The sequence below is a fragment of the Atta cephalotes genome (assembly GCF_000143395.1).
Source record: "Atta cephalotes unplaced genomic scaffold scaffold00045, whole genome shotgun sequence".
NCBI classification, from domain to species: domain Eukaryota; kingdom Metazoa; phylum Arthropoda; class Insecta; order Hymenoptera; family Formicidae; genus Atta; species Atta cephalotes.
Window position 1 is genome coordinate 1,028,612 of NW_012130109.1, and position 26,441 is coordinate 1,055,052.

General features: G+C 33.9%; 1 protein-coding gene across 1 annotated transcript in view; it reads left to right on the forward strand.

The window, feature by feature from the left end:
* The window catches only part of LOC105622484 (neurogenic locus Notch protein), a 318,234-nt gene that overhangs the window by 227,062 nt on the left and 64,731 nt on the right, over window positions 1-26,441 (forward strand). The window contains exon 8 of the mRNA XM_012203901.1: window positions 4,491-4,673. Within this exon, the coding sequence (XP_012059291.1) occupies window positions 4,491-4,673 (183 nt within the window). The remainder of the gene's footprint in view (window positions 1-4,490; window positions 4,674-26,441) is intronic.

Here is a 26,441-nt window from a genome sequence, read left to right on the forward strand (position 1 = left end):
AAGTAGTAATTTATTTAAGTTTATTAATTAATTATACTAACAACTAGTGACGTACGCGAGCGTCGCGACGCACACACACACACACACACACACACACACACACACACACACACACACACACACACACACACACACACACACACACACACACGCGCGCGCGTATACATATCTCTTTTTATAAAATTATTTTGTATAACTTATTTTGCTGAATTATGATATCTTGTTTCATCTCGATTAATATAATGTTTCTTTGTTTATAATTTATACGCCACCTGCTTTCCCCCTTTCTACCAGTTTATAAATATTTACCTTGAATTTCTGAAAATCTCAGACAAAGTTTCACAACGCGAGATCACCACAAGCAAGACGGTCAGCCTCGTTTGGTGTTGAATTACATCGCTAGTCTGCTTCGAAGAAAGCCTTCATCATGTGAAGATGACACCGGTTAGGATATCAGAAATTTTTTTACATTCTTCTTGAAAACGGATTAAAAAAGAATTTGATTTAGTAAATATATGAATATTCGCTGCATTTCTTTTTATCTGCATTGTATATCTTTTATTTAAAAATTGCGTATCATATCTTTCCTTTTTTTTAAATGAATTGGGAATCAATCGCTCTTTTGTTTAGCATAATATACATGTAATAATAGTGGCATAATGACTGCAAACAAATGTAAATACAGCAATGCGTAACGAAACCTTCCTTCACAGTTGTTCTTTATTTTTGTTTCCTCGTGCTTGCTTTTTTGTGTCGACATTAAGCGGCTGCTGCCCAGGAAAAAAATCGTGCTACCTGTTAGCTAAACAAAAACTCATTGTTACATCGAAATTTGATTGATAGTATTTGAAAAAAATCCCGACAAATAATATTTACATATCGAAAGTCTTGTTTCTCGACAAGCATAAATTGTCATATTAAAATATTAAATTATTATTGATAATCTTAATTGTCTTCCTAAAAGATTTGTTCTACAAATTCTCTTTTTCTCTTTTACATTTATATATAAAACATTTATATACAAAAAATATAAAATATTTATCTTTGATTAAATTTTTATAAAGAATCCATAATTACGAAGGACTTTCATATTCGATAATTATAACTATAAGTATGTATATACAAGTATGTATAAAACTTTTAATTTTTTTTGATCCTTACATAATCTATCTCTCACGTGCATCGACTACTTAATAATCACGTTACGCGGTCTATTATTAAAAAATGTGAAGCACAGAAAATTAAAATGGTCTTGACGTTACCAAAGCTGCAGTTACAGTGCAAAAAAACGCAAATCACGAAAATAGCGATTCGGCGACGTAGTTGACGCGCGACGACAGCCCGCCAGGTATAATGAGATTTTGCCGGAAGTCGCGTCGAAGGAGGAGCGAAGGAGGCTGAAGTGAACCCCCGAGTCGGCGTTGTTCGTCCACAACAGAAGCGCGGTTTTCTTGAAGGGGCGCGGGGCCTCCATGAACGAATCTAATTAAACGCTAAATTGTTATTTTAAGTTTAATAACAACCATAATGATCTCGCGCCCGAGCTGGGGCTCTGTTATTATCCAGATTGCATATTTTCTGGTAGATTAAGTTCCTTAAGCGAAGGGAGAGCTGCGCTGCCGGCAAGAGAGGAAGAAGCTCTTCGGATGAGCAACCGAGCTTGATGCAACCGAGAGAAGCGAGGAATCTTGCCTGGTGGCGGTGCAACTCCAATTGCAAACTGTATCTCGCGGCATATGTAACCGGGCCAATTATACCGTGTTGTTGCTTTGAAGAATCTGGGAAATATATTCAACTTATATAAAATAGAAACGAGGAGAAAAATTCTACACTGAAAAAAAATATAGTCAATTTTAATAAATATTTAGTCGAATACTGCCAACTAAAAATTTACTTACAGTAAATAAATAAAAAAAATGATTGTTAAATCAAATTAACATTTCTTGTATCAAATAAATATATCTTTATATTGAATAAATATTCAGTGATGGCAAAATGTGTCACAGCATTTTTTATTGGTGCAGCCAATTTTTGGTTGCGTTAGCCTTTCGAAAAATGCCATATTCATCCAATCTTTTGTAATTAATCCTATTTAAAAATGTATATTTTACAATTGAAAATATTTTATTTATCACTGAAAGTCATAACGCAAAATTAAAATTATCTGCAAAATGTTATATTAATACGAAACATACCGTAAAAAGATTCGAGTTATTTCGATGGCGACTATAACGAAATAATATAATTGCAAATGTTGATGGCTCAGTGAATGAATCTCTCGCTGCTTTCGAGCACCTACATACACGTGATGGCATTTTAACGCTAATTCTGTAGCTCTCGCGAGTATGGTACGTGACATTCTCGGAGAACGATTCGTCATTTCTCCTACTGTCACGTCATCCGATGGTGAACACGGTGCAGCAATGCATTTCTTACTGTCGCGAGTAAACGTACGTTTCTTCCCGTCTCTCGCACCATTTCTCTCAGTTCTCCCTTTCATCGCCCTCCGTTACGCGACGACAATTACACCATTGCGTTCGGTCGGAAAAACCATTGGCGAAATACACGAGTGCGGTATGCGACCGTGGCAAAAATAAACGCCTCTTTACAAACTCGTGCGTACAACTATACTGATAAGAAAAGCTGATATATGTCGCAGCACTTGCTATTAATCGCGTGCGTTGCTCCTCGAACTAGAATGAAATTACTTGAAAAATCTGATTGACTTTGATTTTATGTTTGGCAAAATGAGAGAGAGAGAGAGAGAGAGAGAGCTATACAATAATAAATATACACTCTATACATGAATCTGTATATACATTTATCTATATCTTTGTATCTATTTCATTTGTCCTTATTTTAGTCTGTTGTATAATATATATGTCTTAAAAATATTAATGTTATTTAATAATATAAATTGTACATACAGGATGTATCTGAAATAACGCCCACTAATCATACAGTGCTATTCCTAATAAAAAATTGAGTCCTCGACCATTTTGCAATTTTCGCAATAGTTAACGAGACATTAATTTATAAACATTGCCGAATAAACAGATAAAATAAACAGATAAAATATATATATAAGGCAATTTTAAGATATTTTACCTTTGTATTCTCAGTGTTCTTTGTGAAATATTTTGAAGATGTTTTTTAAAGAATTCTTAAAGATATCTTAAAGTTGTTTTACACATCGATTTTAGACTTATTGGCTCATTGGATAAAAAAAAATATTGCGACAATTGTAAAATAGTAGAGAACTTGTCGACTCAGTTTTTTATTAGGAATAGCACTGTATGATTAGTGAGCGTTATTTCAGATACACCCTGTATATAATAATATGTATAATACACTATTATTATTTCTGTGGCAACGTCAATATTTTTGTATAATAAAAATCATATATATATAGATAATCATTATTAATATAAATTAAAAAATTCTATTCATATAAATAATGTACAACATCGTAAGTAAAATGAATTTCATACAACAGAAGTGTAAATTCCATTATATAGAAAAGAGAAAAATAGAAAGAGAAGATTTCTAATGAAGCTCTCATTTGGTAAGACGCACCGAGTAGGCACAACTATGCTCGTAGCAATTATCTCATTGCAATTAGAGAGGGCTACGTATCTCCGAGAAAAGAGGATTCCGCGGGCAAAACGCGATCTCCTCCTTTAAACGAATTGTCGTCGTCAGTGCTTCAAGAATGCTCTACCAGTATCCTTCTTATGGTCGAGTTAGCCGGGTATAGGAAGTGTTCTCCTCTCTCTTCTTCCGTTCTAATGGCGGCATCTAAAAAGTGCCGGCGAGTTTGCCAATTAAGAAACACTATCCGCAGTACACGATTGTGTACTTGTGATTGGTCCAGCGGTAGAAATGCACTAAATCGAGTCGACTCTTAAAGCCATATTCAGATATTAATTATTATGCGAGCCGTGCGCACCATTTTGCCACGAGTGATTTAAATCATCAGTAAGAATCGACACGAAAAATCGTCCCAATATTTTATTCGCGTGCCGCCTTTCCTTTTCTCTGCACCGCAAAAGAAACGGGAAAAAGTTTCACTCAAAATGGTAACGCGTAAATATTCTCTCCCAATACCGAAACCGGATGAACTTTCACCGAAGAACCCCCTGGAGGATAGTGACGCGGCTTCCTTTGGAATTTCATGGCGTCAATTATCCACCATATATATATATATATAGAAGTAGAACGGAATGTGTCATAGAGTTCTGCTTTGTATTAAGTGTTAAATGACCGCTAAATGATTGTATAAAATTTTTGCGTTGCGTTAAATATTTCTTTTTTCCTTTTTCACTTTATGTAACTTGAAAACCCGAAATTACTTCTCTTATCAAATTAATTAATATTGTTAAAATAGATTATTAAATAAATTTTAAATAATCTAGTATTTGTATTTTCATTTTTTAAATATATTTCGATTGTCCTTAAATTGACATCCTTTCTTTTCTTACTTATTGCAGGTTCTCCTTGCGAGCACGATGGTATTTGCGTGAACACGCCCGGATCCTTCGCCTGCAATTGCACGCAAGGATTCACGGGTCCGCGATGCGAGACGAATGTGAACGAGTGCGAGTCGCATCCGTGTCAGAATGACGGTTCCTGTCTGGACGATCCTGGGACCTTTCGATGCGTCTGCATGCCTGGTAAGTACGTCGCTCTCTATAATTCATCTCACGGTATTTGCGGATAATTACGTGTCCCTTTGACGTCGCGTCCCGCACTTTTCTCTCTCGAGAGCAGCGATACATCTCTTCGCACGTCCTGCATATCCCAAAAGGGACACCGCATAATTCCCTTCACTTCCTCGCGTGACCATGAACGTGACGCGTCGCGTTTGGAAACACACTTCGGTCGCTTTTATGATGGCAATTTCTTTTTGTACCGTTTACGTTTCGCGCAAGTATAACTTGTATACATATATCGATCACCATGTTACACATATTTCGTTTCGCATGCTTTTTGATCGTTTCATGTGAAGTTTGTCGTGAAAGTTGTAATTATTTTCGGAAGTGCTCGCTTCCCTCCCGAACATGGATCATTTATTTTCGCGGTCCTGTCGTTCGAAGCGACGATGCATTTTTATGTTTTCGCGTGAGACATTTCTTACAAAAGTGAAGTAGTTCCTTCCGTTGGAAAGTTTATCTTTCCTTATATGATAACAGTCGCATCATTATCTTGATAAATAATCAGCTAAAAGTGTAGATAATCAATTTTGAACCTTAGTTGAAACTTAACAATATTAATAGTAACAAAAAGATTAAGAAAGCTTCTTGTTAATTTGAATTGTCTAGAATGAGACTCAAATTCGCTTTTTCAGTTAAGTTTCAAAGTTTATAAAGATGGATTAATAGTTTTTATTTCAAGGTGCCAATATTTTTGCAACTAACGCCTGTTTCTATCAATTTAATTTTAATGTCGGTTCGACTGACTCTCTATCTTCTAATTCTAAGAATTAAAAAATAAATGAAGAGTAAATTAACTGAGATTAAAGTTAATCTAAATTTTTTTGGAATGAAATTTTCACTCTAATCCTGGAGTCATTGACCAATTCACTCTGGAGGAAGTATTCACTTTAATAACATAAATTCTTTCACACTAAGACAAAAAATGAAAAGTTTCATTCTTATTTTTGAAGTGAAATTGTTAGTGCTCTAAACTTCACTTCAACTTAAAGTGCAGAAATCTTGCCAAATCATGCTTAAGTCTTCTCAATTCTTGTTCTCGTACAAATGCCGTTTATAATTGCGATCATTAATTGTATCTAGTTGTTTTGAGTATATGAACAATGTCAAGTGTTCGACAAACTCGGGAATGAATCTATCAGAGGTAAGCCTGTTTATACATTTGTACATACATAAGATAGAAATCAAAAGAATACGAAGGTTAAGATATTTTGTAGTAAGTACTTTAGGATAATAAAAGAAAATTAATTTCTATTGAAAACGTTAATAAAATGTAATAAATCGAAATTCATATCTTCTTTAATCTTTAATATGTTTGTATTCCTGTACAGAAAAGTACTTAGAGATTTCAAGACTTAGTCAAAAAATGCCTGCGAACTTTATGATTAAGTTACAAAACATCTTCTCTCCGAGAAAAGCCACTCTTTTTAAAATTGAAAAATAAATCCAAACGAGGACCGAACAATTTCACCCTTTTGAAAAATGAAATTTCGTTCCACTTTGGCGGTATTTTCATGAATATTTGGACTGTTCACTCCAAAAAAGTAAGATTTCAGTCCAAGAAATTTAGAGAGTACATTGATAGCAATTTGAAACGAGCGTAAGACTGAGTTGAATTTTCACGGGAAATTGAGGAGATGCGAGATGCGAGATGTGAGACGCGCGAAAAGACGCGATCCGCCGCGCGCGATAGGCGGCCGGTTGCCGCCGCGCCACGTAGCTGACGTAGCTGACGTAGCACGGAGGACCTCGGGCTCCGACCCAAGGCCCGCACTATGTCGTCTGTAAATTCTTCCGAGATGACAGTGCGCCGCATTATCTGATACACAAGAGCTGTGGCGGAAGGGCAGCGACCGGCAACTCGTTTGCTGTTTTAACATCGGCGCGCCGCCGTAAGTCAGCCTTAATTGTTTGACTGGTGGAACGCGATCTATCTCTCGATCCGTTAAGAGATCAGTCTCTTCAAGGGACTCGAACGTAAAGCCGCGAGAGATCGCACGATATCGATAATCGATATAATCGATAGTGGATGCACGTTATCATCGAGATCATAGAATCGTACAAACGGCGGAGGAGGTCTCTGATTTTCTCAAGTCCACATTTATTTACGATTACAAATACGAATTCCCTTTTTAAGATAATCACTGGTGATTATTGGAGGACATAAATATTCGTGGATTAAATAATAATCAAAGATGAACGTCGTTAAATTGAAATTCTTTTAATACTGTAAGTTTTTATTTACATTGTATGTAGATTGGAAAAGCATATATGATTCTACGAAATTATAATTTTATTTATATATATGTACTATCTTTCAATCAACTTTAAATATTAGATACGAATTGCAAATATACTGATAATACAATGTAGTATAAAATGACTGTCTATTGTTACATAGGCTCAGTTTTTTAAAACGGTAAAGCGTTAGAAGATAAATAATCCACAATTCCATTTGCTGGCAAAGCATTTCTCTTCTTTTTAATTCTGCGATTTTTAATGTGGAAAAGGTCAAGATCAATTTTATACAGAAATTAAATATCTCTTCTGATGCCAATGGCAATTGTTTAGCAGTAGTGGCAGTAATTGTAACAACGCGAGTGCCTCGCGCATTCCCGCGGTGCGACAAACGGAGATTTTTAACGCGATGAATGAGAAGTCGAGATGCCAAAGTAGCGATGATTGATTATGAACGTTTGAATGTCTTTTTTTTTTTTTTTTTTTTTTTAAGCAAGAGGAGCACAGACTCTTACATAACGCATAATGCATAAGAAAATGAATCAATTAAAATTGTTTGTTTCCTTCCTTTCCATGAACTAAAGGACTCTGGTTGATTTTCTTATGCCTTACACATTCCCCGCTTTATTCTCATATTCTTTTTGCGTTAATTAATAACATCGATTTACAATTCATGCAATTTTTGGTGAAAAGAAATCCTTTATCATCTTTGTTGTGAATTGCTGAGGGTGATTAATTTGTGGGATGAATTGTCGGAAGATATCGTCTAATTAAGGAAACTTGTCTCATTATAATATTCTTTATCTTCAACCAAGTGTTTTTATTGAGCAATATAACCGTTTTCATATTTAATATCCGAAGATAATTTATTATTTACTATTTATTTGCAGTACTACAGTAAAATCTTAATAGTAAAATTTGACAATTAAAATTGCCTTTTTTAGTATCAGTATTAAGAGAGTTATTCAATACCTGCACTCATATTTTACACAAAATTGTGACAACAAAACATGTTGGAGTTACATTACTTATTTACTGTTTATATCGAGAATTGTTATATTAAAGAATACAGTCGAATGAAATGTCTTCAACATCAAAGAGGAGTCGTGCTGAAAAGGATGGGCGGAGGAAATCGGGAGTTCAAAAAAGTGAGATAACAAAAAATTAGGGACTCTTTCTCGAATAGACTCTCTGGCAAGGTTGAAGGGTGGGATGAACGAGGAAAGGGGCGAGCATAAAATATGATAGCGGGATTCGCGAAATATGAGACCGAGACGACGGGATCCGTTGCCCCGGGCCTCCATGGGCCTCCATGCGGACACAAAGGCTTATCTTGTCCCTCAGCTTACTCCGCCATTTTGGTACTCCGCCTTCCCACTTCTTCCTTCTTCTTTCACCTCATCCTGCGCCTCCTTGGGTTCATTCTCGTCTTTTTCGTCTCTTCTTGTGTCGACCCTTCGTCGAGCCTTACGTCGTGCCTTCCTTTCTTGTCGGGACCCGCTGTCCCGTAAAAGGATCCGCTAAGTAGCGCTAAGAGGTTCGAGGAAAGAGGATCCTCGAGCATTCAGAATTTTGCACGACGGATCCGCAGCATCGGTGTTTTGCACGTATTATATCTAGCCTTTGTAATTGTTGGCGCGGTTCCTCCGCATCTCTGTTTCGCGTTGTGCGCGTAATGAGAGAAGCTTTTCTCCATCGAGAGGAGAAATTAGATCTGGATCACGACCGTTGCGAGATATCATTATTCTTCTGAATCAGTGCCCCCCCCCCCCCAAGACACTCCGATGTTGAACGTTCGACAGATTGTTGAACATCCGTGATATTCTTTGAAACGAAAGAAGTAAAATTTGCGCTCTTAAATAGCAAGTTCGTTCGAGTTAAATCTTGGAAATCTCAGTTTTAATCTCAAATTTTTATTTTAATAAAAGTGTTAGTTATATAGTTGGCATATATTATATTCTTAACGTTCTTGTTTTGTTCCAATATTTAATTTGTTTGTATGTGCTGTAATAGATGTTATATCTTTAATTAATCATTTTTATTATCAATTATACATGATTATATTACGAATCGGAATCTTGCCAAATATATGCAGATACATTATATTGTGGATATCACAGGAGGTATATTCGTCATATTGTGCTCTCGCGTACATAAAGTGAGTTTATGATCATCCGCGTATATAATAAAGAGGAGGAGTGGCACGAGATCTTCCAGTGTCATTGACGTACGAGGGCAATTACGGCGCTATTGCGTTTTCTACCGGGCGATCTGATAGTACTGGCTCTCTTCTTGGCTGATGAATGCTCGTGCGATGCGCACTTCGTAGGCTGCAGTCCTGAAAAATGTAGATTAATAAATCGGTAGCGCGGCGAGCGATATGCCGCGAATTACATCAACTCGCTATTAAACAACACAGAAATATAATGAGTCGGTCCTTTCAACCGACAGTTGTTAAATTGCATACACGATTCTCTGTGTCGACTATCATTATGCAATAATGACGTGAGGTTCTCTGAATTACGACTGGTTGCTTGATATTTTAACGAGAAAGGCTTGAGTGACCTTACTAAGTAAGTTATTTCTTGCTCCAGATTTCAATATAGTTTAATAAGTCTTATCGATCATAATAAAACAGCATGAAACTATTATTTCTTAAAATTTAATATATATGTAAAATATTGCAATGAGTATGAACGTGAATTAACATTAATAAAGCAATTATTTATTCAAATACTAAAGAACTTAACTTAAGAACAGGGTGTATTTATCGCAAAAATTATATAGGTTTATGTTTAACTTAAAATTTTAGTAATGATCTCTCTTGTGACATGCTTAGAATTCTGCCGTAAGTCAGACTCACTTTCGCAATGTTCTAGTTGCTCGACTGTAGTTTGTGTGAATGAAGATGACATAAAGTTAGCGTCGCGCGGGATGGCATTACAAATCGCCGCGCAAATATTCTAACACACAATGTGAAACAATGTTATCCGCCATGCCATCACGCGTTCATGCACTTCCAGGTGTTCACACGGAACAGGAATTCGCGAGACGGATAATCTTCTTCCTCAGGTAGTGCGTATCTCTTAAGATCCTCAAAGATACTTACTTAAAGTCAGTTTCCACTTTTCGCTGACTTGCCGAAATTAAAACAATCGCGTTTTCATTCGCGTTTCTCAGATCTCGCCTTTTGTATTGGTGATCCAGAGATAATAATCGATCGTACAAGTATCATTAAAAAAGGTGTAAAAAGTGCCGCAGGGCCGAATCGTAATCGAGACATATTTTACTGTCACGCGCAATCTGTGAGTTTTTCTTTTTTCTCTCGACTCTGTCTCTCTCATTCTCATGCCATTTCTTTTATGACGCGCATCGCGGAAGATTTGTTATCCCCAGACCAAGAAGGAGATATCTCAATACTCGCAGCTTGATACACTGTGCTGCATATCTCGAAGGAGTTCTGCCATCGAACACGGACGGGTATTTGTATGATACGTTAGTAAAGATATAGATTGCTACGATCCAGAAGCCTTGCATTGTCGCAAGAGGCACAATGACTACCACGTTTTGTTACCTTTCAACCCTTATTTCGCGTTGCGCTCTCTTCTCGTGATCTCTTTTTCCCTTGCAATAGATTTAACCGCACCTCTTTTCTTGACTTTCTAAGATGCTGGAACTTCAACTTTTGCGAATTGCAATAAGCAATAGATGTCATCAACGAAGAACTCCATATTTACAACAGAGAAAGGATTTATTGATTAGTTGGAGAAATGTATATTATTAAATTATATTATTTAAACATACTCATTTAATAATTTTTTTTATGTAATTATAGGTTATCTTAGTCACAATTTTATTATAGATTTCATATTTATTATATTCGCAAAATGCTTATTGCATTACTTGCGATATTTTTATATGTACAATATACACACCAGTGAGATTGGTATATTTTGAGAACAATACTAACATTATCTTTGACTGAAATCATTTTAATTGACATATTCAGTCACGTTCGGAAACCTCGCGTGATTGTTAGTTTGAGACTTGCTTGCGAGAGCCTTCAGCGAAGTTTGGACTAATTAAGTGGGCATAGTTCGCCTCGCGAAATGAAGTATTCATCCATTGTTTCTTTTCGGTCGACAAGAAAGACAGCAAGTTAGTTGTCGAAACAGAGGTGGATGCGCCAACTGTCAGGAGTGACGGCACCCTCCCGGGCGAAGGAGACGCGCGCATTTATTGTCCAGATCTCTTTTGAATGCTCTTTTCACGGACATCGCGATTTCCTTTTTCTTCCGCGTCCCTCCGCGCGCATGTTCGATTCTTCGGTCACTTCATCATTCCACCGCCGAAAGATGTCGATGCCATTTTTATCGCACAGCTTGAGGAACAATACATGCTGCGATCTTAGGATCGTTGCCCTGCCCCGAATAATGTCTGATTTATGCCTGAACAGAAACACTAATTCTGAACATTTTCTAAAGATTTTCCTTGCGTCCCTAACTTATATTAATTTGTATTAATAATAATTAAGAACTTATATTATTATAGTAAACTATATGTAACTACATTATTTGTATAAACAAGAAAATTGCTCATCATTAGTTTAGTTATTTTATTATTTTTTATATATTCGATAAATTGTATTTTTTAATAGAAGACAACAAAAGCTTTTGTAAGAATCGACTTCGCAATATAGAAATTGTTGACGTATTTACAGTTATATAAATACGGTGCCATAGTTAAAAACGTCGAGGAGGCCCGCCAAGATTCTATCTGAGCTTACCCAACACGCCCGTTAAGTCTTCCGGCGGACTTTATCCGCTTGATCTGCGCTCACAAGTTCTTTCTTCAGCTCCTCATCCCCTCACCACTTGCACTGGCCTGTCTTCTTCTACGATTGTACTTCCTTTGTTCATTTATATCTCTTCTTCGTCCAAATTTTCGTCAAAATTAGACGGAAAAGTTTCAAAAAGATGGCATCTAAATGATCCAGATAATTGATCCAACAAAGCTAGAGAAATAAGATAAATTTTAAAGATGAAATTTTTGTTCATGAAAGAAGTGAGATAAGAAAGAAGAAATTTCTCTCTAAATCATTCATGGTTATTACAAGTCTGATTATCATGATTGATAATGCCACTTTTCAAAATTTAAAAAATTTATTTATAATGATATTACATTACTATTAAAGTAAAAAGGAACTTGTTTTCTAATAACGAATAGGCTGCTAAAAACGATACTTTTATTTTTCGAATTTTCTATTAATTTTACTAAACTTATATGTATAGTTTAATAGTTTACACAAATTACCAAACACATGAAGATCCAAGTACTATAAAATAACTAAGATAGCAAAACACACATACGAACGAAACAAAAGGTTAGAAGTGACTCGAGAAGAGGGAAAGATCGCGAAGTAAGAATGTCTCGAGCCGTTTCGTTACTAACAAGCCGGATTGTCTCTCAGCAAGACGCCATATGCCATTCTGTGCATCTTCTTCGTCCGGGCATCAGTCACTCTTGCAATCGTCATCAGGAACCTTGACGACGTCATAGAATCTTACATACGTGTGCATGCGTATATGCCTGCGTACGTGCACGTGGTCCAACGATGCCTTGTGTTTTGCCTCGGAGCACTCGTGATATATGGCCGCCATGAACGAGACGGACACACCGCGCCTTCTGGGTAACGTGTCTCTTCTGCATGTTCCTCCGCTCGTTATTTCCTGCATTTCTTTTTCCACTCGACAGTGCACTACCGGCAGGAGTTCTTAGACGGAAGAAAAAGTCCGAAATGAATACTGGCTTTATAAGTGAGACGAATAGCGTTCAAAAGTGACATCAATAAAATTATTCTTCCAGGGCCATATAGGTAACATTTCCTATATATTTTATGTAGTATATATAATAAAAGATAATTCCTTGTTATACGATACGATTATATTAATATATTTATATTTTTAATGATATTTTTATTAATATAAATTGTATTGCCCGGAAAGTTCGTGCCGACTAACCTATATAATTTAATAAATGTATACTAAAATTTAAATTTTCTGCGTTTCAATTTTCCTTCAACATCGGCACGAACTTTCCGGACAATCCAATATTAATAAATTTATGTCTAAAAAATTAAATTTGTTTAAATCAAATAATCACATACGTATTTTTTTTATTGAATTCAACAGTTGTATCCATTGATATCGCCAAATTGATATTAGAGAGAATTGTTCAAGCATCCTTATTTAAATTTACAGAACTGGTCCTTATTCTGGATTCGTTATTATATGTTAGCAATGAACACGGTGTTTGAATACATTCTCGCGCATTGGAATCTCAACTTTTCGACGAAGCGCGCTTTTCGCTGGCTCCATTCGAAACCAACGCATCATTGTGACGAGGAAATTGGTCTTCGCAAGTCGACGAACCGCGGCCAATGGAATTACGTCCGTTCTGACGCTGACAAAGGGCAGTCTGATTTCTATGGGACGAATTCCCTTCGCCGGTGACTGTGCCGGCTCTTTCGTTGGCGTTTGTCCCCTCCTCGTTCCTCCCTGTCGTGGAAATAGCCAATTTAAAGGTACAACGGGATCAACATGCGTGCGTGCGTACGTGCATGCGTGTGTACGTGCATGCGTGTGTCCGTGCATGTGCAAGAAAGTGCGCGGAGTCGCATACAAATGCAGCTTTAAATGCAGTCCCTAGGCCCCGTCGATGGTACCATTCCACACGGAGGATGATTTCCTTTGCACCGCTTTCAGCGTAGGTCGCGTCGGCTCGACCTCTCTTCCCGCCTTCGTCGAGGAGAGTCGCGATCGTAAACCGGAGCTGGCAATGAATCCAGAACGAATCGGGAGTGCTTTCGACACGATATCTTTGACGAAGGAGAAGTCAACTCGGGATGACTTCGAATGAATCGCGAAAGAGATGCGAGAGCTTAATCAGAAAGCGTTATTGTTCTATTTTGCATCTTTAGATTTATGTTGCAACCGCACACAATTGCTTTCAATTATTCTGTAAAAATACTTTAGCTAATCAAGAATTCTGTTTTTGAAGTTTATCAAGAACTGTTTTTTTTTTCAATTGTCCATCTAATTTCCATATATTTCCGTTAATGTGACTGGGGATGATGTAAAGTCCGATCTACGTAATGCGTTATCTACAATGTACGGAGATGTAAGAAATTAATCAATCACAATCGATTATTCTTCTCACATTCGATGTGATTGGTCAGTTTCTTACTCTTACTTCTTGTAGAAGACGCAGAACGCGAGTTGCTTCAACAACCAATATCAATCAATTTTAAAAGTAACGCTTTGAGATTGACAGCAATAAGCTTGCAACTAAAGCTCTAAATATAATAATATAAAGTAGCGCAAAAGTCCTCCATTTTCGACTAACTATACCATATACCAATATTAACCATATCGTACTATTATACTAATAATAATAAGCGCTTATTGGACAGACAACTAGATCGAAAATGGCGGTCGAAACAGCCAATAGGAAAGTTGTCGATATTTCAGCTCAGATAAAAGGATTGTACTTTGGTATCTAGAGCTTTACTTGCAACCTGCGATTCCTGCGTCTTATGTAGATCGAACTTAGCACTGGTTTCTCGGATACGAAGGCGAAGGTACAACGACACTGGACACATTGTTCTGTCTCACGGTTATTTATCTCAAATCTCTATCGCCAAGTTCTACGCCTATCGTGGCACTTCGGCATATATCGTAAAATAATAAAAAAGAAAACCTGGAAGACGGAGAAGAAAAAAGTTATAAAATCACAGAACGAACAAGATTCTACATCTTCAAGACTGCACTTCGTATATTGTCTTTGTGCGGAAACGACATTTGTATCAAATCTCGAGATAACCGCTATTATAAATATCAACTTTTAATCTGGCATAAGAGAAAATTTTCAAAAAGTAAATCTTTTTATAAATTTGCATGTTATAAAAAAATACATTTTTCCTGCTATAAAAAAATTAATTAAAAAATTCTTATTAATAAGAGGAATAAGGAGATAACACACATTTGTGTTCCAAAACTTTGTAATTCAATGAATCATGTTATACCTTTATAGAATATTAATATTAGACAACGTCAAAATATCATTTTGATTTTTATAAAAAACATGAGATGACCTTTACTCGATACATCACACTCGCTGTAACAACGTACAGTTCAACTACAAGTCAAGGGTACGGTATCTAATTTACTGTCGTCCGTAGAGGTCAGAGTCATTGATATTCCACGGATCGGCGGATCGAACAGGAATCGCGGCCTCGGTCGGGATCTCCACGTCCATCCGGGATCGATAATTTTCTTCCGCGGGGAACACGATGTATGGCCCTGTATCGTCGACAGCATCGATTTGTCTGATCCACCGCTATATCGATGTACCGTTATGCGGCGAACGGGCGTATGATGGCAAAAGAGGCGGGAGACAATCCTAGATTCCTGCTGATAACAGCAAAATGACGAATGAAATCTGATAGAAAAGAGCGTTTGATGGGTAGACAAGCCGGTATAAACATATATATTTTATATATATATATATATATATATATATGTGTATGTATCCATCAGAAAGCTCGTTTTGCTACCGAAGAGATAGAGTAAAAATAAAACAACTTGATTCTTTGTCGTTCCTATACATCTTCTGCTCGATTAGTTTATTTGCTTCGATTCTCAATCATGACATAACATTTAGTGAAATTGCGATAAATTTATGTTTAAATCTGAAAATAGCACATTTCCGAATATTGAAATAATCGATAAAACTGCGAATAGGAAATCCACCATCCATCATTATATCATCATAATATTAATAACAAATACTAGATAAAGAAGATAAACGTGAAAAAAATGCAACGTAAAATAAATATTGAGAAAAATTCATGAATTAAGTTGAAATCATACTTGTTTAAACTTTAAGAAATTTCGATGTAATAAAAATAAAAAGTAAAATTTGGATAACATCATCTTATATGTTAAAGTGACAATATATGAAAACTTTAAAGATAAGACAAACAAATAAAGGATAAAATTTAAGATTAATATTATTGCAAGTCACGACGATTCCTTCTTTTTTGTATAAATTATCGAATCTTTTTTTTTCACTGAGATTAATTTTAACTGAAACAATCTTTCAATCGTTTCTTCTTAATATTATCCCGCGTTGATAAGAATCAATCCGATCGAATGGAAAGAACTTGGGCGGAGATACTATCGTTATCGCAACAAGGAAATTAATTTGGATCCTGAAATGAACCGCTTTATTGGCGGAAGTTAATTACCGTAACCGAAGTTCTCTCCTTGCTAATTTTTCTCTTCTCTCACTTTTTTTTTATCATCGTTGGCTCCGCCTTCTTGTATCATTCCTCATTAAAGACGTGTGCAAATTGGTACTTTCTTATTTCGCTGATGAAAGGATTTTCCACAATTTTTACAAATATTTGATTGTACATGCCGTTACATTTTGCTAAGTTTTGTATCAATATTATTAATATCTAATTACGAAAATATTTTGTAAATTAATTTAAAATATAATCTTTAACTTCAGTGCATTGCTTGAAATCAGTATTATTCTTAAAAATATATAGATACATATTTGTTTCTATTGTTTTCTTTTAAAGTAACTGATGTATCTCTCTCTCTCTCTCTCTCTCTCTCTCTCTCTCTCTCTCAGTATTAATTTCTTTATCAATTATATTAATATAATTTGACAATTTTTGAACACTTCCATAATATTTACGCAATTTATTTGACTTTAATTACTCGATACTATTTATATCATAAATTAGTTTTTATTTTTAATTTTGTATATTATTCATATATTTTTTATACATTTATATATTTCTTTAATTTAACGTTGTTAAAACGAATGATGAAGATTTATAAATAAAAAGTGTTATTTTAATCATAAAATTTTTTTTATGGCTGTTCTTTTTTCTCAATTATCTTGATCCTTCGACAAATCGTTCTTCATTTTTTGTTCCGAGCATCCAATTTGTTTGGGAACATATCGGAAATGTGTCGGTACAATTTTCGCTATAATAAGAGCAAGCATAATACAATAGAGGAAGGACTGAGAAGGAAAGGATGTACGAAATCGTGTAACATTGTAAATCTCCTTGCCTCATCTTACCAATTCCGAGCTTTCGATTCGCTTATAAGAAAACCTTTGGCACAGACTGTGTTTCATTACTCATAATGTTACCGTAAAACAATAACACTAATCATAACTGAACTGAGGAAAAATTAGATATATCCTCGCTGGCTTTTTTATCTGTTTTATAAAATGTTTCCGTTCCGCCTTAATAAAAAACGGAGTGTGTTTTATTGTAATTGCGATCGTTTCGAAACTTTGCTAAGATCGTTTTACGAGAAAGCATTATTATTCTTGTTTAATAAAAATTGTTTTTATGGACTTTTTTAATTAAAAACTTTACTTGGACCTGCGTAATAAAATTCTTACTTTATACAAGTAACGTAAGAACTTTTTAAAAATATTATCTTAAATTTATGGTCATATTTAATGAGTGTCTCGGTAATGTGTAACGAGTAAGATTTTAATTTTTGATCGGTAATTTCGTTGAGTTTTATTAATGCCGGTGGGGGATTAATGGGCGAGCAAATTACAATCGGAGACGAGCTTGGAGCCCGTTGCTACATATGTCGAATGATCGATGATATCGTAGTGTGTATTTATTATTCATTACCGTTAAGACAGATGTACCTACACTCGTAGCCTGGTTGACGAGTAATTAAAATGATTAATACCTTTCTTAATTGTCGAACTGAGAGACAGAAAAGATTGTAATCTTAGCCGATACGACTGCAAAAGTCTGAATTTTATTGCGCTCGCTCGCAGGATTTCTTTATGTTTTATTTGTACGTGTTACATCTCGTGCCAAGAGTACAATGAACAACATAGAAATATAAAGAGAAAAAAGTAAAAGCGTGAATTTGATTCACGTGCGAGCTGGAAGATCAGTTATTTTGAAGCAACTTTTCCGACTTAATGTCATGGCTTACGGGTCGCGAAGCATGTAAACGCATTTTGCTAATGTTTTATTGATAAGCGTATATACGGTCGTAATAATGCGAGTAATAATGTTAACATTTGCTTTTACACAACGTATACACCCAGGTGTATAATATCCAGCGAATTAACATACCGATGTGCCGCATTAATCTTTTATCTTTGGCTGACCATTCCGCTCGTAATAAAAAGTCAACATGACGCATTGTTGTTATCGACATATTGATAGCTCCTTTTTTTTCTACTCGAATACCAATAAAGTTATAGATTACCGAGTCGATTAGTATTGAAAGAGAAAGAGAGACTCCCTTCGCGTTTCTTCGCCATAAATCGTTTTTCTCTATCGCGTTATTTCTACCCGATCTTACACCAACTCGTTCTGCTAATTGCACTGTTTTATAATTTACTTTTGACATTAGATATTTAATACGCACATAACTTATGTACTTAAGTACTCGTGAGTACTTAATGTTGTGTGTATTAATCAGCAACAACTGTGGAAATTGAAATGGGTTGGTCTAATAAAATGTTAAAGCTAAGTAAGGTTGTAAAATATTGAATCTCGTTCATTAAATAGCTCTAAATTGGATTTATATTGATATATGAAGTGCAATTTCAGTTAATTAAGAAGAAGTCTCATTATTTATGTTTTCGAATTTTTATTTTTGATGTTATCGTATCTAGAAAATATTATAATTTATCATGTATCTTATATATATATATATATACTTGTTAGATTTTCTTAAATTTTTTTATTGATTCTAAAGTTTACTGGAATTATTCTATACTATTTATTTATAAATATAAATATAAAATTTAATTTAACATCGCTATTTTTTTCGAACTCTATATATTTTTTTTATTAATACATTTGTTGCAATGTGTCTACTCATGCATAAAAAATTTAAAACGTTATTTAACAAATGAGAGTTACGGAATAGTAATACTGATTTAAAAAGAATGTGCGATTTAATGATCATCGTTTTTATCGAACATACGTTACTCAACTTACCTTACTTATTTCCTCGGCATCCATTATTTATTCCGGTGGTATTTTTGTGCCACGAATTAGCTCGATCGAATTCACAGTTCTTGACGATCCTGATTAGATACACGCGATCACATTAACAGCAATTCATATATAATGATTTGAATCTTTCAACAACCATTCGAGGTATGATGCCACATAAATCCTTCAACAATTCCCATTCTGCGAGAGATCAACGGAAAAATATATTTTATAATTGTCTTACATGTATCTTGCAACTTATTATTTTAATACTACAACTAGTTTTTTTTATTTGCTTAATGCAATTTTAATAAAGAGTGTTACAATAAAATATAAAAAAATCTTAAGAATAGACACTGTAACGGGTGTCCGAAATATGAAGATACCTTTAAAAATTTTTTACAAAGAGAAAATAAGCAATGGATCTTTCTAAAACTTGAAAGATATATTATTAGGTATATTTTAAGTAGAAAAAATTTTTGTAAATTTTATGTAGAACCCATCTCTGCTATATCTATAAGAACCGTTAGTACGTTTCGAAAAAATATCAATCATACATTTCATACATTTCTGAAATCAAAAAGAATATTTATAAACTATGGTTATCTATCCAACGTAGGAAAAAATTTATATTGCAAATAATGACAAAATGGCGGACATGATAAAAATTTTATTGTTAACAAACATTAAAGGTTTAATTAAAAAAAATCCTACGTCGAATGATAGCGATAGAAGTATGATCTATAATCAATAATGTTCTTGACTTTTTTATTTTAGATGAACTAGGTGATTGAACTGTTAATTATGCTTTTTCGTCGTCTACTAGCGGTCCTCGTACAGCAAAGATATAGACACTATATACTATAAAAAAATTTGTTTCTACTTAAAAATATACCTAATAATATATCTTTCAGGTTTTAAAAAGATCCATTATTTTCTTTGTAAAAAATTTTCAAAGATATCTTCATATTTTGAGCCATCCACAATCTTTCTCTCTTAAATCTCTTCAGAGAGATATTTTTAATAATATATATGACTAAAATTTTCTACAATTTTTTAATAATATTTTAATAAAATTTTAATATCATTACAAAATTATATTAACATAAAAAAATTTAATAAAAGGAATAATTAATTTTATTCATAAAATGTGTATAATAACTTGAACATATGTACAGTATTTGCGTATGCGTCTATATACGTTCATCATGTCTAATCAAAGGAGCTGGATTAGATTTACGATTAATCTAAAGGGACTGTTAGCGATCGCAAATAGGTACGATGAACCTTCGGGAATGGCTCACGTTTCAGGTCAGTGTACGTTAAATGTCGCTCGTGACAATACATCCGCTTGTAATGAAACATCCTTCAGTATTATGCTGAGTGCATATCCAGTACTATGTAACAGAGGAAATAATTTTTTATCTTTAATATTAATTCTGTCATAAATTCCGAATTTCTCTGAGTTTTAATAGTCACGTTGCGGTTTTGTTACACAATCTGGAAGAGCTTATTGAGGTACCGGAGTTTATGTTTAATTTAATGAGAGAAAATTAATAGTGGTGTAGGTGGTGTTTTGTGGCTTGTGGCATGATTATGCAAAACTATTTCAATTTCCAACAAATATTCAGAAACGTATAAGCATCTTTTGTTTGCCTTTGTTATAATCGCACTGCGATTATAATAATTTGTATTTATTCATATAATGAATATATAAAAATTAAAAGATAAATATATTCAAAGAAGAAAAATATAGTAATTTTATTTTAAAAATATATTTCTTTTACATTTTTTTTCTTATAAATAAAATTCAAAATATGCTCTCCGACACTTAATATAAATCTATCATCATTATGTTCTTCCATACCAAGTGTTCTCAGATTCACAGTGTTGAAAAAGTATTTAACAAATCTTCTCTTGGACGCCTTTCAATCATTGCATTAAAAAAAAACCACTCGCGATGATGCTAAAAATCACCGATTGTTAAATCCCGCGTCAGAAGTCAGCGGAAGGAAGTTAATCATCGTCAGTGAGGAAGCCATGAGCCAATTGCGGTGGCCGATGTGAAGAAATCAGAAAGACTTGGTGGACCGTCGTGAGCAGTCCATTTGTCATTCCATGCTTCTTATAGAGATGTCATATTTAAAATGCAAATACCGGTACGACGCAATGGAAAAAAATTTCTCTCCTTCTCTCACTATGTATTTCGATTACAAATGTGTGCTACCATATATGCGATACAACGATTTCTTTCATTTTCAGTGGTACACAAATTATCTTTGATAAACACTTTTGAAAATTCGAAATAATTTCTATTCTATCAATATTTAAATCTATATATAGATTAGGTGTACAACTTTGCTTCCGCCATTTTCCTATAGATGGCTTTAGCGGTAAGTGGTGGTCGAAATAAATAGATCATAGACGTCATACAATAAACTTGGGCATCTGTCAACATAACCCCATAGAAACATTAATTGATTTGTGTCTGCATCATAAAGTTATTCTCGATTGAAAATGTCAGTTTACGAGCCAAATTCTCGTCATTTGCGGGAGGTTTTAATTTTTTGCTTCAATATGAAGAAATCTGCGGCTGAGGGTCATCGAATGCTCTCAAATACTTATGGTGAGGCTATTAGTGAAAGAACATGTCGTGAGTGGTTTCAACGCTTCAAGAACGGTGATTTTGACGTCCAAGGCTCTGTATTTGGTGGGACCAGCTCGGCGTAGTGTATTATGTGTGAACTGTTAAAACCGACTGAAACAATCACAGGCGATCGGTATCGAACGCAATTGATGTGTTTGAGCCGAGCATTGAAAGACAAACGGCCGCAATACAACGAGAGACACGATAAAGTGATTTTGCAGCATGACAATGCTTGACTCCATGTTGCGAAAGTGGTCAAGACATACTTGGAAACGTTGAAATGGGAAATCCTACCCTACTCGCCGTATTCTCCAGACGTTGCTCCCTCTGACTATCACTTGTTTCGATCAATGGCACACGGCCTGGCTGACCAGCACTTCCGGTCTTATGAAGAAGTAAAAAATTGGATCGATTCGTGGATAGCCTCAAAAGATGACCAGTTTTTTCGACGCGAGATTCGTACGCTACCCGAAAGATGGGAGAAAATAGTGGCCAGTGATGGACAATACTTTGAATCATAAATGTATAACCAGTTTTTTACAATAAAGCCTCGAATTTCGGAAAAAACGGCGGAAACAAAGTTGTACACCAAATATATATATATATATATATATATATATATATTATTATATTAAATTATACAGCCGATATAACTTCTAATATTTATAAGTAGATCAAATAGATTTATAATATATTTATATAATTTCTATATTTTTAATTATGACCAGTCAAAAATACAATTTAATTTTACGGAAAGTTTGACTTTCTTTAAACAAAAATCATTGAAATTTTTGTCATAAAAAAATTTCAATTCTATAAATAAAAAGATAATATCAATAATTACAACAATAACGAAGTACATCTTGCTTTTGCTCTGAGCCCTTTAACGGATTATTTTAATTTATTTTACTGAGCATTGATTTACTTTTTATTTAAATATCAATGATGTTTATAATTGAACATCCTATAGGCTTATTCTATTTATAAACATTTATATTCGCGTGCGCCAAGTGCATCTCATGCTTTAATACATTTAATACATTTTCTTTTTTCTTCGCGATCAGCTTATTGGAACAAAGAAGATTCTGGCGCGATCGGGAATGTTGCCCTGAGGTCGTTTAAATGCGACTCATTCGCGTAAATAAGAAGTTGCTGCCAAAAAAGGACGTTGTTCCAAGGAGAATTTCGTGGAACTTTTAGGCCGAAGGCAACGGCTCTAAAATCGAACACGTTTCTGTACGAATTCGCTAATGTACAGTGGAACGTTAATAATACATGAGATTCGTCACATGCACGCATAAGTGCCTCCTTTTAACATGTCTCTTTTTACAGAAGAGCGAGGATGATTTTCTTCTGAATAAATTTGGGATTGAACTTTTGATATCAATCTATTTTAATTTTCTTTGCACTATAATAATTTGTTTTTTTTTAATAGAAAAGTCTTAATGAATATATAAATGTAAAAATAAGAGGATTTAATAAATAAAAAAGATTCCCATTTCATAATAAATTTTTCTTCTGCAACTTGGAATATTTTATGGCTTCTAAAAACGTAAAAAGAAATTAATTAGATTATACGTATTATTAATTATTATGCAATACATACAGTTAGTAGAATAAATTTATTATTAATACACATAATTGTCTACAGTTCATAGTTAATTTTAATTATTTATGATACTCATTATAATACTCATTATGATATTCATAAATCATTCTGAAGAACAGTTTAATCTTTGAGCAATCATGGTTGAAGGGTATTCGGTCAGCATAACTAGATCCCACTTTAGGATGCTGGCTCCGCAATTGATAGACGAGACCGCGATGCAGCGCTATAACGAAGCGAAGCTGTACTCGAGTATATAGCGCAACGTTTGATGAATCAGAATGAGAGAAAAAGAAATAATGCGTTTCATCAAGTTCGAGCCTAGGTTCATTAACGTTCATTGATTCAATTCAATTGTTGAAAATCGTGAAGTCGAATTTTTTGCTGAGCATCTTCCAGAATCGGTCGCGCCTCCTCTGTTATATTTTTCTTTTATAGTGATTTTATAGTAAATGCATAAATGATTGAAAAAATGAGTATTTATGTATGCAAGAAAGAGAATATTTCTTCTTTTCTTGAATAAGTTAGATTTACAATCATGTTTATTTATTATTTTAATCATTAACATCGCTTTGCTCTTAGTGCGAACACCAACAAACTAATATTAAAGTTAAATGATTAAAATGATTGATTTCTTATAACGAGAAATTTATATATATTGTCAGAACTTTAAAACTGCTTATATTTTAATTTATTGGTTATTACTCGTAAACTTAATTTACATTAAATATAATTAAACAAGATCTAAAATTGCATTTAATTAAGAGATACATAGAGATACATAGAGAGCTAATTAAAAAAATGTAATATGAAAAAAATGTGCCGAGGATTATAAGACAAAGAATTCTTTACAGTTTCCTCTTATTTTTGCATCCAATTAAGGTAGTGCTTTCATTTCTTTGCAGCACAATAACATTATTTTCTTTTATTTTCTTCTTTAACATAATTAAAAGGATTTCCTAATCGACCACAAACTTGTGTTTCTTTGATTTAATTGTTACTCTGAATAATAACGACTTTTATACAACAGTGTGCGTTTTAAAGAAGACATCGAAAGCGAAAGTCGGCATATATTTTTCCATGTTCTGAAAATTTATGGCAATATTAAAATCATACTTAATCCTATGAAAAAGAAATGTTTTTGAATTATTGTTATTATTAAATTTCAATAATTTCGATTTTAAATAAATAATATTTAACCTTTTTTTGCCTATTTTAATGTATATGTATTTCTTTTGTTTTAGGTAAGTCTCAATGGTCATTTAGCCATAAAAGATCGATGTTTCTGCCTACATGTTTCAGACTTCGCATAGAAACTGTAAGTTTAAGTTAAAAATTGACTAGCATAGATTGTAACTCCAGATTCGACAGATTGCACGCACAATCTGCGTGCGTGACATGAACTGTTTCACGTCCCTTGTTATTGCTAACTGCTCTTATTTATCGTGGTTGTTTTATTATCGCAACTGGCGGAGACGTTGGCAGGAAATTGCGCCAGGGATAATTGTTATTACCATGGAAAATACCGAATAGCCGGGTAATTTCATATTCTGCGCTTGTCCTTGATGGCTCTTAACGTGCGTTATGCGAAATATAATCGAGAATTTTTCACAGTATTTTCTTGTTTCAATGTTACTACCCCACTTTCGATTTTATTTTGCACTTACAATACAATTAACTCACTTCAGCATTATAGATACACTCTAAAACAATTTCGAAATCTTCTATTTTTTTATATGTATATTTTAACAGAAATTGTTTAACAACAATTGTCAAGTTTTAAAATTAATTATATACTAAAACAAACATATTATGATTAATTAATTGTTTAAGATTCATAGTAAAATTTTATAGATACTATCTAATTTCGTCTTAATTCTATAAACAGTATTAAGTTTATTATTTTTATCCTTTTTTACTTAAAAACAAATGTAGTTAATATTAGAGCAATTTTATTTTGTGATTCATATTCAGATACATGTAATAAATATATAAATTAGTTAATAATGTTATATGCTTATACGCCATCCATTTCAACGTAAAATTAAAAATATTTGATGCAAAGAAAATTTGAGAAAAAATATTCTTTCTTATATTTTTTCTAAGTTTTTTTTTTAATTGAACAGAAAAAAATTTCGATAAAGACGTTACACACGATAGCTTCTCGTGTTCGCTAGATATCATAAAGAAACGCTCACACAGTAGAATTAAAATGGCCATTCGCGTGCAGACGCTCGCTCTCATCCCTTCGCTGTTCTTATACTTGCAATCACATGCGCTCATATCCCGCAAGCATGCGAGAATCGATTTCGCATTATTTCGATAATCCCGCTTGCTGGCAAAAAATTGATGCCTACCGGTTTCTCTTGCGAGTCCGCAAAAAAGCTGACACCTGCAGCGACGCTTTACCGTATCGCCTCCTCTTCTAAGTGCTATTTCCTGGAAACATAAATCCGCATATTTTCCGTCAGGAATCAATTGTCTATAGATTTTATATTCGGATATTGTGCTAAAACAATTAAAAGACATATTTTTTTTTATAGATTTGTGAGAAAATTTATACACGTTATCTAAATTCTTTGGAGTGGAATCTCACTCTAAAGAGTGAAAATTGAGTCAATCTTGAAAGAAAGCAATCTTTTCAATCTTTAAGAGTGAGATTCACTCTAAAAGTTTTAAAAAGTAAGAGAATTTTTTTTGAATACGTAATTCGGTGTTTGTTCATGTCTCCTTCAAATTGGTGTTGTTAAAAAATGGCAATAACGATGATATGGGTGAAGATACAGGGTGAATCACTTAAAACCAGTCCAAAATTCAGCACCCGAGTTACACCCACAATTTTGGAGATAAGAAAAATTGTTTCAGAAAGTGGAACGGTTTCAAGGGGAACGTATTTTGGTCATTTTCTTCTAACTGGAGGGGTGAAAAAGATATGAAGGTCACTTTCATTTTTTTAATGGAATTGTATAATGTTTTTTATGTAATATGATTCTAATTATTCTGCATATAAAAGTATTAAGGTAGAGATATCAAAAAAACAATAGTTACGAGATATTTTACTTTAATTGGAAACATTTTTTCCTATTTCTAAAACTATGGCTGGTCTTAAGTGACTCATCCTGTGTGTGTATATATATATATATATATATATATATATATATATATATATATACT